We start from the raw sequence: 14,874 nt of genomic DNA, 5'->3' as shown, positions 1-14,874 counted from the left end.
TCCGCTTCTGCTGGGAGTAGAGAGTCGTCTATGTAGTCGAAAATGTAGGGTTTTGAAATGTAGGGTTTTTGAAAGGACTTTAATTTGGTGCCAGAACCAGGCCTGTATCTCTAACCGTTTAGGAGATATCGAAGGTTTAAAGTTTTCAAACTTTCTGCGTTGAGTATCTCCGCTTCTACTGGGAGTAGAGAGTCGTCACTTACGGCAAAATTGTAGGGTTTTGAGAGGACTTTATTTGGTGCCAGAACCAGGCCTGTATCTCTAACCGTTTAGGAAATATCGAAGGTTAAAGTTTTCCAAGCTTTCTCCGTCGATATCCTTCCTGTCGATATCTCCGCTCTGCTGGAGCAGAGAGTCGTCACTTAGGCAAAGTGTAGGGGTTTGATGTAGGGTTTTGAAGGACTTTAATTTGGTGCCAGAACCAGGCCTGTATCTCTAACCGTTTAGGAGATATCGAAGGTTAAAGTTTCTTTCTTCCGTGATATCCAGCTTCCTCCGTCGATATCTCCGCTTCTACTGGGAGTAGAGAGTCGTCCATGTAGTCGAAAATGTAGGGTTTTGAATGTAGGTTTTGAAGGACTTTAATTTGGTGCCAGAACCAGGCCTGTATCTCTAACCGTTTAGGAGATATCGAAGGTTAAAGTTTTCCAACTTTCTCCGTTGATATCTCCGCTTCTACTGGGAGGGAGTCGCGATTACGGCAAAATGTAGGGTTTTGAGAGGACTTAATTTGGTGCCAGAGCCAGGCCTGTATCTCTAACCGTTTAGGAGATATCGAAGGTTAAAGTTTTCCAGCCTTTCTCCGTCGATATCCATTCCGTCATCTCCGCTTCTACTGGGAGAGAGAGTCGCACTTACGGCAAAATGTAGGTTTTGAGAGGACTTTAATTTGGTGCCAGAAAGGCCTGTATCTCTAACCGTTTAGGAGATATCGGAGATTAAAATTTTTCAACTTGTACCGTTAATATCTCCGCTTCTATTGTGAATTGAGTGTCGAGATTTAGGGCAAAAGCGTGTACCTGTTTTTTGAGTCGTTTATCAGATACCGAAGATACATGTTTAAATTTAAATATAATTTTAGTTTAATTCTTTAATTTTAATGTTGATATCTTCGCTTTTACTTGGAGTTGGAAGTCGATGTTTATTGTGTGAATAGGGTTAATATAGGACTATATTGTGGCGAAAGCGCGTTCCTAGGTTTTGAGCCGTTTCCGCGAAGAAACTGATCGGAGACGTTCGCAGCCGTGGTGGAATTTGACGTTCGCGTTCGCAAGGGCTTAGTATTTTACTCGCGAAGGGACGTCATCGTCCTTCTTTTCACAACGGTGTCGGATGTTTAGCTCCTTTCTTCCTAATTTTCTGCGACAACAAGACCGCGTCGGGGCCCTAACGGGGCATGTTCGCTTATAACTAGCGTTTATCTGAGGAGCGCTTCTCGGGAATATTCTGCTCGAAGGATTAGTCCGCGATAGAAAGTTTCCTGCGATCGGAGACCTCTTTAGTTTAAAGTTAAATTGTAGCAAGAGTATTGTTATCGGGCAGCTCTGATGCGGGCTGCTGGCATCAATCTGTGACGTCTACCGCACGCTTTTGCGATTACCGGTAAATTCAGTGTTCTCGATTGCTCGCGCGATTTCAGGTGGCCATAATATGGGAATAATACGTGGCAATGTGTGGCAATAATATATAGCAGTAATATACGGCAACAATATATGGCAACAATATATCGCAACAATATATGGCAATAATATATAGCTATAATATATGGCAATAATTCATGGAATATATTTTTCGTTATAAATGTCAATGCAAATTTGCGGCATGCACAATATAATAATAAAAGAGCTCTCTGTAAGTATTGAGTCAAACGCTCACCAATGATGATGTTGGTAATGTCCCGTTGCCAATGTCCAACCAGGTCTACCAATGTTCTTCCATGTCCGCTACCGCTCTCCATGTCGCGCAGCATTCATCTTGCAGCGCGTCCCACGGTGATTGCTACACTTTCGCGACGCGGTCGATATTTGTATTAGAGCGGCGATATTTGCGTCAAATAACGAACGTTTTAAGTCGACATCGGTGGAAACTTTTTACGCGCTGCGAAATGGACTTTATAAACTCGATCGGCAAGGAGCAAAAACTGTGTGAAAATTTATCGACTCGTCCAACGGACTTTTACGGCGCTTTTCGCGATTGCATCGGAAAAGTCACGAAAATGCGGTATTATCGATATCTACGGGTGCAATATTCACGAATGCACGTGAGGAAAGATTAGATAATCAAAAGCCGGTCGCTTCAAGGGAACGCAAAAATAGAGAAGCGGGGCAACGTTTTCACGCATGATAGTTCCGTCACGACGAAGCTTACGTTCGCGATACTTTGGCGAAATGAGAATTTAAGTATTCTTTGTTGGAGCACGGGTAAAAATGCGTATTTTGATAACCGCGGTCGCGATATTCAAAGGCACGCGAGCGAGGATACCTCAAGCTCGGCGTGCGCTTGCGCAATCTGTGCGCGCATTATACGCTGCTCGAGACAATAGGGATCGTGATGAATGGACAATATTGCCATATAATTCTACAGCCTGTTTTGCAAATAAAAGAAAAGCAGCAACGGTATCGGCATTTATGCGTATGAATATATTTTACACGGACAATTGAATATTGTCAAATAATTATATCGTTAAATAATTCTGCGGCCCGCTTGAAAAATAAAAATAAAGCAGCTGATGACGATTTCGTGTTTGTACATCGCGGTTGTACAGAATATTTCTTATTCAGATGACTGAATATCAATAGAGAATCATTCACTATTTTAAATCTCGTATGTAATGCAGGATATCGTGAACAAATAATTCCCTAATTGTTTCGAGCAATGTATTGAATTCAACGTCACAAACACACACATGCAAGAATCTATTTGCAATTCGCATTGACGAACGATATTTCATCTAGTCACACCATATCCGTCATGCGGAATTTTGTTTTTCTTTTTGTTTTGCATTTACTCACCGAAACGACTTGCAGTCAGAGCCGGCCACGTTCCGCTTCAACTCTGTAACAAAAAATTCACATTCGTTCATGAGATCAGACCAACGAGTGCGGGCGAGTAAAATTGTAGTTTACCCTTTGCGATCGTAATTCAAGTCGAGTCGGAAATTATATCCCAGCTCTAGATCGCCAAGAGTCAAACAGAGGATTATAGTAAATTTGTAAACTTACCTTCAAGCCGACTCTGCTTGGCCCGAACCGAATCCTTCGGTGCGGCATCCTCGTCCGCCGAATTGCTGTTGTTTTCCGCACAACTGAAACAGAAAAATAATTTCCCGGTTAATAACCTGCGGTAGAGAGAGAATATCTTGGATCGGGCGAATCGAAAATACGGAAATATTTTGATGTGGGATTTTTATCTCAATATTTATATTTCAATATTGAAGATTTAAATGAGACATGAAACTTTCAAGAGGGCTGATGAGGAACAAGTTGCAAAGGCAAAGATCGTAAAGGGTTGAACACAGATGTATAGGAAACTTGTAAACTTTACCTTCCGATCGACTCTGCTTGGCCCGAACCGGATCCACCGGTACGGCATCCGCATCTGCCGGATTGTTGTTACTTTCCGCAACAACTAAAACAGAAATGTAGTTTTCCCAGTTGATAATCTGTGGTGGAGAGAGAATATCTTTGATCGAGGTAAATCGGAAATACGGAAATATTTTGATATGAGATATTTATCTCAATATTTTAGTTTCAACATTGAAAATTCAAATGAGACATGAAGCTTTCAAGAAAGCTGATGAGGAATAAGTTGCAAAAGCAAAGATGTTAAAGGGTTGGACAAAGATGTGTAAAAAACTTGTAAACTTTACCTTCCGGCCGACCCTGCTCTGCCCGAACCAGATCCTCCGGTGCGGCATCAGCGTCCGCCGGACTTGCTTCTCGCAACGTCTGGAACAAAAATTTAGCGTTCCTGGTTGGTAAGCAGCGATAGAGAAAGAATGTTTGATCGGAATGAGTGGAGAATATTCGCTACGGTTTTTTTCTTCATTGACATTGAAAGTCTAGATAGGACATGGAGCTCTTGAAAGAGCTGACGAAAAAAGATGACAACAAGAAACGGAGACAACAGTTGTGTGCTTTCGAAAATATTCTTTTACAAATGGACATTTAAATTTGAATCCCGTAAGGAGAGTAAGCAAACTTGAAATGATTTTGTAATGCTTGACGCAAATTTTGTGATACCATTATTTTTGGAGAAGATACAAATAAAATGATATAATTTGATTTTGGTTTATTTTTATTTGGTTAAATTGTTATCTTTTTCTATAAAAATAGAAATTTAGATAATAATATTTCATGTTAACGTATTTAGATTAGTTATCATATAAAAATAATAAATACATGGTACTCAATGCATGCGACTTACATTGTCGTATTCTTACTGGTGTCCTTTACTCGCGGCATCATAATCCTCGACCGAAATAATCCCTGTGTCTCGGAACGTCGCCTCATCCCTCATTGTGAATGTAATCCCTCGGATCGCTCACTGTCACGGACACTGTCATTGCACTATTAAACACTGCACAATTAAACTATTAATGACGTTCGGATAATAGGCCTTTCGCGTCCGCGTACACGTAAGCTTGTAATTCGTGCCCGACCGCGAAATATTTTTTCGCGATTTCGTCGAGACACGTCATCAGAATTACACGAGAAGCCGCAAATTTTCGCGTGTCGATACAGACTACACTCGCTAATGAGAGGACCTCGCGTCCGCGTTAATTAGGCGTTCGAACATTACTAACGCCGCGACAATGACGCAGTATATTGCTGGAGAGTGACGCGGTCCGTGCGGCTTGAGTGCCCGAGTCTAACTGGAGGCCATTTTGCGTCGCCGCAGCATGTAGCCGCTTTTCGGCGGGAGACGAATTCCCGGCTTCTGATTGGCTGGGGCCTCCCATCCGGCCATCGCCGTCTCGGTACGTACGTTGCGCCTATTCGTGATTGTCCCCAAGCTGTGTAGCCTCAGGGACTGTTTAACGGTCTTAAGGCTCGTCTACAATAGCTGGAAGAGTAAGGCTGTAAGGCTGTAACGTAAGCTGTCAGCGAATGAAAATATTTCATTTCGTCGTCACGGATCTAACTACTGGACGGGTAAATGTGAAATAATTGTTTAGCCGCGTTAATTAAAATATATATTGTTGCAATAAAAGAAGGTTATGTAAATAGAGTGTACTTAATAATAGAACTTATTGTTAAACGAAATAATCCAGCAGCACAGCACAGGAACGCATCTCACCACAGTTGGTATGGTGTGGTAGTAGCTTAAAGTTTTATTTAATACTATAATTTCGATCCTAATTATTTAACGACGATGGATCTAACTAAACGCGGTGACGCTCTTTGCACATGCGAATTACAGATCGTCGGAGTCGATTGCTATGCGTCAGTTCTCAATTATCCCGGTCATCACGATAGGTCCTTAGGTGGTTATTTCGCAATTACGCGTTTTTACTGACTATGTTATCGTAACGGATCGAGATCACAGAACATACTAGCGCGATACTGGAGGCATGCGACTTACACGTCTGAGACGTTCACGTAGGGGGATTAACGCCGGGATGCAGCAGCTCTCTCGCTCTGTGTCACCAGCGGCTTTTCCTCCTACTCCCTCGGGTTTTCGCACGGCAGGATAATCCTGGGCACTGTCCGCGAGTGTTCACCCACGCCCGGTTTCGCGATTACCTCTCGTTACGCTATGACGCAATTCCCTTTGTTACGGGACGATATTCCGCAACACGTGTGTGCACCGTTCGCGCGTCCAGCAACGACTCCTGTGCACACTTCACGTGCCTAGCAACGACTGAGCAGGCTTGTGCCTGCTCGAAGCACAACGGCTTCCCCTACTGCTCGTTTTTTTTTTTTTTTTTTTCTACGGCGGTTTTCGCTACAAAGGCGACCCTTATCTACAAAGCGGGTCGCCGCACTTCGTGTCTGTATACATGCGTCAGGCTCGTACCTAATCGGGGCCCCCGCTGTGCTAAATAAAATTTTTATAAAATTATCGCGCGCTACCGCTATCGCTGTTACCAACGATTCGATAGTAAATAAATAAATTATCGCACGCGATATTTCTTATCAAGAGGTTCTTAGTTACCTCGAGTATTTCAATTAAAATACGCAAAACTTAATTTTCAACACGGATGGTGAGCTGGTTGTTTCGTGATTCGATTTAAAGTTAGTTAACAAATTATTAATAAAGACTCGTTAATTACGAATATGCACCTCACCATACGTGGTTACTTGTAGAACATAAAATAATGAATATATTAATCCATATGCGTGTTATAATAAACAATCTAATAAATTCGGCCAAGCCAAAATAAAATTTAACCGTTAAGTTGTGACCGGAGCGCGGGTGACCCATAAAATTTGGACCTCACCTATATGGTGACTCTTACCTATATGGTACCTATTTGATACCTGTATGGTCCCCCTGTATGGAACCTCGATGGTACCCTACAAGGTATGGTGCCTCTATGGTTTGGTACCTGTATGGCCTTGCTTTATGATCCCTCGATGGTACCCTAAACGGTATGGTACCTGTATGGTCTCCTATTCGGAGCCCCTATGGTGTCCTCCTTGGATCGGTTGATTACCTTGATGGTCCACCTTGATGGGACCTCTAGGAGGCGAGTCTGGTACCGGGATGGTACTCCTACGTGGTTGGTTCCAATGAACAGGATGGTGCACCTGTAAGGGTCCGCGAAAATACCGCGATGGTCCCGAGCTAATATTTATGGACAAATTGAAAAATTTTTGGTTAAAATTGTCTGTCTCGAGTTCCGCGCCTCAGCTTTGCCCCCGACGCACCTTTTATTATCGGTCGCCACCTTATTTTTTGGATTAATAAGGAAACCTTCGGTTTGAATTAATATCAAAGAAATCTATATGAAATGCTGGTTCGCGTCGCTGGACGGATTCTTTACTACAGTCGGAACCTATATGGAATACGATCGTGTACGAACGGAGGATAGGTATGATGGGTACGTATGTATATCTCGAATAAATGTTAAACAAACAATATCACATATATATTTATAAAATACAATAACGCTCTTATACTCTACCCTGAAATAATAGTTATTATTGTTGTTACTAGCTACGTCGGTTCGAATGGGCCACGCCCTTCGCGCTGACCTATGTGGTCGTATGGTCTAAGACGTATTTGCGGAATATAAAATATCAGACTTCCGTTCATCAAGCTTCTTTAACGACGCGCGTCTTAAATAACCGCTTTAGGCCTTTATCAATTCTCGTATCCCGAACGTTGGAGTCACAGAGTCGTGAACATTATTCACTAGCGAGTATTACTGACCGCGAATACCTATATGGTACAATCTCGTAGACGTATAAATCTATGGCGCGATTCACTATACAATTACGCGTAGCACGTCGGAATGGAAATAGACGAACTTACGATCACGCTCGAGGAATTTCTGGTACTTACGGGAGGCTTGCGCCCTCTCGCAATCAACTATCCCCGGAAGGGCTCTCTACTGCGCCGCTCGCTACGGCCGTTTCCTCTCCCCCTCGGGATCCGCCGCTTCCCACGGACTGTTATCCCCACTACGCGCCTCCTTTGTCCGCACGTCCGCTCTATAGTCGGACGCGGCACGCACTGTATACGTCTTTGTCATGCTCGCGTCAGGACCGTAGCTATCATGATGCGTCGCCCGCTTTTATATAAAACACAAAATTCTTTATAGTTCTTAAACTAAAAACAATATAATAAATCGGCTCGTGGCGACGGATACCTTATCGGACAAGGTATATATGTGCAAAAGTACGTTTTACAAAATGTGGCTAAAACAAAACTAGACCTGTAAATAATAAAAATTCCAATGCCACAGTGTTAAGAACGCAGCGCACATCAATAATTTATAAATAACTTAATTTTGACCTATATGGTTCTTAGGTGGTACCTATGTGGCACCTCGCTAAATCGACTACCTATGTGGCTCTTATGGTCTAAATTGGTTCCCTGAGTGGTCAACCTACATGGACCTATGCGGCGACTTATACGGGATTCATCTTGTGATCCTATGTGGTCTCCTTCGTGGTCCTCTAAGTGGTCTGCCTTGGTGGACTTGTCCCGTAACCTCGATGGTGTACCTATGTGGCTCCCGGATGATATCACCTCTTTAGATAGTAGGTCAGGACCTAGATCGTACCTCGGAGATATCCGGATGGCTGGTTAGATCCTAGATGGTAATCGAACGATGTTCCAATGGTTGGTCAGGACTTATATGGAACTCGGCTGATACTCGAATGGCTAGTCAGGTCCTAAATGGTAATCAGACTATATTCGGACCGTTGTTTATGGCTAGATTGTGACCAGGGTACGACGGCCCAGAAAATTTGTGCGAATTCAATCCTATTATGGTCGTATGGTACTTCGAGCGGGGTATGGTATGGTATGGTATGGTATGGTTTTGGTATGGTATGGTATGGTTAGGTTAGGTTTTGGTATGGCTTTGGTATGGTTAGGTTTAGTATGGTTAGGTTTTAGTATGGTTAGGTTAGGTTTTTTTTTAGTATGGTTAGGTTAGGTTAGGTTAGGTTTTTTTTTTTTTTTTTTTTTTTTAGTATGGTTAGGTTTTTTTAGTATGGTTAGGTTAGTATGGTTAGGTTAGGTTAGGTTAGGTTAGGTTAGGTTAGGTTAGGTTTTTTTTTTTTTTTTTTTTTTTTTTTTTTAGGTTAGGTTGTGACCGGGTATCGGAAGGTGCGTAAATTTGGTCTCTCTGAGAGAACCTGACCGCTCATTTGAATTTGGGGCTTTTTATCATGGACCTATATCCTATTTCCTATTTCCTTGGACCTATTTCCTATCCACCTATTTCCTATGACCTGTTCCCTTTCCAGGTGTTGGTTCCCGGTCTGGCCTATCTTATACCTAACCTAGCCTGACCTGACCTTTATCCTATGTCTATCCTAGGTTCTATCTTTCCTATGACCTATGTCTCCTAGGTCCTATGTCTATCCTAGGTTCTATCTATCCTATGTCTCCTATGACCTATGTCTCCTATGACCTATGTCTCCTATGTCCTATGTCTATCCTAGGTTCTATCTATCCTATGACCTATGTCTCCTATGACCTATGTCTCCTATGACCTATGTCTCCTATGTCCTATGTCTATCCTAGGTTCTATCTATCCTATGACCTATGTCTCCTATGACCCATGTCTCCTATGTCCTAGGTCTCCTGTCTCCTACGTCCTATGTCTCCTATGTCCTATGTCTCCTATATCCTATGTCTCCTACGTCCTATGTCCCCTATGTCCTAGGTCTACTGCGTCCTATGTCCCCTATGACCTATGTCTCCTATGTCCTATGCCTCCTATGTCCTAGGTCTCCTGTCTCCTATGTCTCCTACGTCCTATGTCTCCTATGTCCTATGTCTCCTATATCCTATGTCTCCTACGTCCTATGTCTCCTATGTCCTATGTCTCCTATATCCTATGTCTACTACGTCCTATGTCTCCTATGTCCTATGTCTCCTATGTCCTATGTCTACTACGTCCTATGTCTCCTATGTCCTAGGTCCCCTATATCCTATGTCTCCTATGTCCTAAGTCTCCTATTTCCTATGGTTCCTATGTCCTATCACCATGCCCCATGCATCATGCAAATTGGATATTGAGCAGTTCTCCTCGATTTGAACGCTACGCGCCCTAGCTAGCCTCCTGGCCACCCGGTTCGACCGTAATAACACAAAATTGAATGTAATAAGCTACTATGTATAATTCGCGCTCGCAGCAGTGAACCGTTACGTCAGAATAAAGCCGAAATTCCGTGTGTTACTGGTCGCCACCTCGTCTTTGTTCGGGAACGAGGAAACCCTCGGTGATTCTACTCGTTATTTTGACTCGTGTTAAAAAATATACCCTCTAGGTATTACTACGGGCTAGTGCCGCGTGGTTCGTGTCGTCCTTACGCGTCGGCTGCTGACGATGACTAATATTTTGACGGTTATACTACGAGTTCGTTTCCGAAGTGTGGTTCGTGCCACAGAACGGCGTCTAGTAGGAACTATCTGGACAATTGAAGGTAAGTAAGGACTCGAAGTTTACGATAAAATGCAATAACAATATATATATTCTGAAAGTTATCTGAAAGTTACAAAAATATTATATAAAATCTGGTAATCTAGTAATCTCGTAATCACAGTCTTCCGCGTTGTATGAAATAAAGGTAATTTGTTCAAGGAACTTTTCGCTGGTCCCGCCGCGGATTAAAAGTAATAAATCTCTCGCGAGAAATGACTCGACCTCGTCTGGACGCGTGCTTATGCAATAAAGAAATGCGCGTATTTGACCATGCGACTTACATTCGTTGACAGATGCGCTACTAGTATCCTGTACACTACACTGTAATCCGATATTCGCTCGCAGTGGCCGTTTGGTTGACGCTTCACCCTCGCCTGGCCGTCTCGGATCGGAAACGCTTCGTCGCAGTAATGGCGGATAGCCGCCGGTGTACAGGATGCGCACTAACGGGCACTTGGTGTTATTATACACTTCAGCGGTCGTTTTACAGGCCCTTGTTAACTCCCGACCGCGCACACGCAATGAGAGCCGTCCGCCCGGACGGTTTAATGGCGTTCGAACACTACTAGCCACGATACGCGTCCGTTTTAAGTGAGCACGAATACGACGCGTGTTACCGTTCGTGCTAGTCAGAACGACTCTGAAGACGTCTTGTCTTCTCCGTGAAACTCTTTCTCTTTGCTTAGCACACGGTAAAATCTCCGCATCGGATTGGCTCGTTACATTAGACTCGCTACGAGCCCGGCGCGCACGCGTATCGCGTCTACGGGTAGCTCTTGAGTCCCGGCCTAATGGGGACTCCGCAATAACGGGTCTAGATTATGGCGGGTTTTCCGACGACCCCTTATTTTTCTCGCTGGAGATAGCGCTTTAAGGCCCGGCTGGCCTGATCTTTGGTCATACTACTGAATCTTAGTAGCTAAGTCCTCTTACAAGCCTGGCGTCGGTCCGCCTAGGACCTACTACTACCTAGGGTACACTTCTAATCACATTTTCGTGCCCCTAGGACGAAATAACAACAAGACCCGCAACTTGAAAACATATTCGGGTACTTCCCGGCGGGCTTTTTAAATGCTCAAATTTTGATTTTTGAATATTATGGTTTCGTGATGTTTTTACCAATTGTTAACATTACAAAAAGCATCATTGTGCTCAGAAAGAGGTAAATTTTCAGATTACACCACGACTCCATTTTGAAAATTACAAAAAATTGAAACTTAAAATTACGCATTTTCGCGCCATTCAATGTTCTCTAAAACTTAATCTAAGCCCTTTGATCCGATCGCAACTTACAAAATAATTAAATTAACAAACTATCCTACGTCGCTTAACCTATTTTCGTTTTTTATGGATCACGACGTTTCGGATTATGGATCACGGGTTTTCAATACTATGGATATTTCGGATCCTGGCTCTTATGGGAGGTGGCTATAGGATCCTCTACTTTTATGGATGTTTGGACAGTGGATGTTAGCTGTTATTAGGGGGTTAGCCCCTTTTAGGAAATCGGGTTATGGTTCTTTTGGTTCCGACTGATACTATGTCGGACTCGTCGGATGGATTGGTTAGGACCGGATGGGTTATGGCCTTTTACGGTTAGGACCCGATTGATTATGGGTTTTCTGGTTCCCCCTTTCTCGTACGCGCATCCTGATGAACGCGCCCCCGTTATCCTACGGGTTACGTTTAGGATCCTACAGGAATTGGTTCTTATTGGTTAGGATCCTGTTTTATTGGATAATATGGGTTAGGATCCTGTGATGATTGGTTCTCTATGGTTAGGATCCTTTTCTATTGGATAATATGGGTTAGGATCCTGCGATGATTGGTTTTTTATGGTTAGGATCCTTTTCTATTGGATAATGAAGTTAGGATTGGTTAGTTTATTAGATCCCGGCGTATGGATCTGTTTTTGAATGGTTAGTTCGGTTAGGCTCTTTTATTGGCCCACCCTTTATGCTTCCCGCCCATATTGGTTACGGTACTATATGACAACTTAATTGTATAAACATAAAATGAACTTAAATAGTCTCTTTGACCTGTGTACAAAAAATAAACTTTTAAACTTAAGAAACCTACTAAGGCGACCGACTTTTCTCGTCGGATATATATAATGTTTAACAAAAAATACGCCGCTTTACATATAACTTATCACTAAGACTTATTCTAGAAGATAAACTCTTATAACTACTTATGCCGCTTACGGCTACGTTTGAGCACCATATCTGCCATTGCTGCTGTTGCACCTGGCCCCTGGCACCTACTGCTGCTGCGCCTGGCACCTATTGCTGCATCTGGCCCGTATCTCCTTCTGCCGCTAGCCCCATCTACTCCTGCACTCAGCCTCCATTTACTACGCCTCGCTACTGGGCGTCCTCAGGTTGGGCCTCGGCCGCCCCTTCCTGCAACCGGGTGCGGCTGCACCTGCCCCCGTTCGTTTTCGCGCTGACGCGGTCAAGCGCCAATGGAATGCGCACTGTTGGAGTATTACGTGCTGCTGGAGTGTCACCTATTTGTTTTGTAGGTGACTTGTTTACTTGTTGTGTAGGGCTTTTTCTTTCTTGTTTTATCTGTTCGTGCTCGTACGTTGTTCCTAAGTCTTCTAATAGTATTACGGAGTCATCGGATTCTGAGTGTGATGTATCTATTTGTAATTTATCCGTATAATCCGTTCGTATTGACTCGGTAGTGTTGTCTTGTGATATGTCTATTGTTGTTTGTTTGTCGCATGTTTGTTCTGAATTTATGATTGTTTGCGACGTTTGGGAAATGTCCCATGTGTTGTCTTGTACTTGTTGTGGATTGGTGATTGGCCGCGACATCGGGGAAACGTCCCAAAAAGATGTCGTTGGTGTAGAGTTTTTGAATGATAGACTTCGTGAAGTCTCTGAGGTTAGTTGCAACTTCCGTGGTACCTTCGAATGAACGGTTGGTATTGGTGATATGTTCTTGATGGAAGTCGCTTGTGTGTGTAAGTTGTCTTTATCCACTTTTGTCTCTTTACGCCGTATTAATTTTGGTGTTGATTGAGATGTTGGTGATACATCTTTGCTGCTAGGTTCTGATGAATCCTTTTGTTGTTGTTCTTGTTGTCTCCATTGTTGTCGTTGTTGTTTTTGTATCCTTGCAGCTGTTTCCTTAATGGAATTTTCCATCTCATTTAGCCATTGTGTCCAGGGTTTTTGATGTAGTTTGATATCCTGGAGTTTGACTATTGGAGTCTTCATTTGGATCTGTGATTGTGACTCTTTGGATATTGTTGGCTTTTTAATGATTTCTACTTTGCTGACGGTTGGTTTAGCTTTTGTTGATTTCACCTTTTCAGCTACCGGTTGATATTTTGTTGGTTGTGGTTCTTCAATTTCTTCGATGTCGTCTTCAGATGATAAGATGACTTTTGGTAGAACACGATTTTTCTTTATCTTTCGGTAGTTTTTGTGTTCTTTGGATGTCCACGATTTGAATTTTCCCGTAGTAGTACGAGGTCGTGGAATTGTGTTGCGATCTATGTGGAATCTTTTTAGATATTTAGAATATTTGCGAGGTTTGTTTGAAGATGTAGCTTTTGCTTGTTGTTGCATGCCACTTGTGGATGGTTTATCCATATCCTCCTTTGTTACAATTGGTGGAGACTTTGGTTCTTCCTCGCTTTCTTCGGTAGATGATGATGTAGATTGTTTCCTTTTTGGTTGTTGTTGAATCTCTGTAGATACGCTAGAGAAAGATTTATGTATGGACGAGTCTATTGCTTGTCCTTGTTGTTGTAACGCTTTTATTTGTTGACCCGCTTCGATGATTTTCTTTTTTAATTGGTTCTTTTTATTTTGGTTTCTTCGTGTAAGAGCTTCTATGATTTTGTTTCTCCTATCAAGTTCCTGATGGAGTTGCTCGAAGTCGTCGGGCAGGTCGGAGATGTGATCTTCCTCTTTGGTGTGATTTCTCCCAGCCATGTCGTTTCTGGAAAGGATGTTATCACTGTTGCTTTCGTAGTCTGATGCTTGGACTGCTAGCGTTGTAGTGAGAGTGTCTATTTTATACCCGCGTACATTGTTTTGTTCGTTGTCTAGGTGTCGCATGTTTACATTTGTGTTCGCCGTATTTATACTATACGCTTTGTCTGCACGCTTTGGGTCTTTTCCATTACCATTATTTTTATTATTTATTGACGTTCGGGGTTTCGGGATTGGGGTGGGCTTTTTATTGTTATCGTTATTAATGTTTTTATTGTTAATTTTATTCCCGTTGTTATAATTATTCTGATCATGTGTATTTTTATCTTTTATTTGTATTGGGAATTGGGGAATGGGGTTGGGTTCTAAAATTCTATGTTTGCCTCCGTTATTTTTTTATTGTCCCTTATTTTTATGCCCCCGTTGTTATATACATCTTTATTGTTATATGTGCCCTTATTATTATGTCTGCCCCCGTTATTATAAATATTTCCGTTATTATAGGTGCCCCCGTTGTTATGGTTGCCCCCGTTATTTTCTACATTCTTATGATCTAATTCTATACTACTGACGCTTTCTGTTGACTCTAATCGCCTTTTGCGAGTTATGTTACTATTTATGATTGGCTCATTTTTATTAATTTGCGCTTCGCGGGCTATCGAGCCATTGGAACTGTCCAAGTTTATGGTATCTTTTAATGGATTTTCTTCTTCCTCGCTGTTTTCGCGACTAGATCTATTTTGTACCGAATATTTCGGACTTGCGTTATCTTTGTTGGGGTTTAAGCCCCCGTTATTCTCTACCTTATCTATATCA

The 14,874-nt window shown here is 42.5% G+C and overlaps 1 protein-coding gene across 1 annotated transcript; it reads right to left on the bottom strand.

Annotated features, from left to right (window-relative positions):
* Positions 1-12,471: 12,471 nt before the first annotated feature.
* On the bottom strand, positions 12,472-14,184 carry LOC112588743 (DNA ligase 1-like). Its single transcript, XM_025299495.1, has one exon. The coding sequence runs from the start codon at positions 14,182-14,184 to the stop codon at positions 12,472-12,474; it is 1,713 nt and encodes a 570-aa protein (XP_025155280.1).
* Positions 14,185-14,874: the final 690 nt, after the last annotated feature.

Source organism: Harpegnathos saltator, unplaced genomic scaffold, assembly GCF_003227715.2.
Source record: "Harpegnathos saltator strain DR-91 unplaced genomic scaffold, Hsal_v8.6 scaffold281, whole genome shotgun sequence".
NCBI lineage: Eukaryota > Metazoa > Arthropoda > Insecta > Hymenoptera > Formicidae > Harpegnathos > Harpegnathos saltator.
This window is presented reverse-complemented; position numbering and strand designations above follow the sequence as displayed.

Bases quoted from the DNA above. Each gene is read 5' to 3' on its own strand.
- LOC112588743 (XM_025299495.1), bottom strand. From the start codon at position 14,184: ATGCGACACCTAGACAACGAACAAAACAATGTACGCGGGTATAAAATA.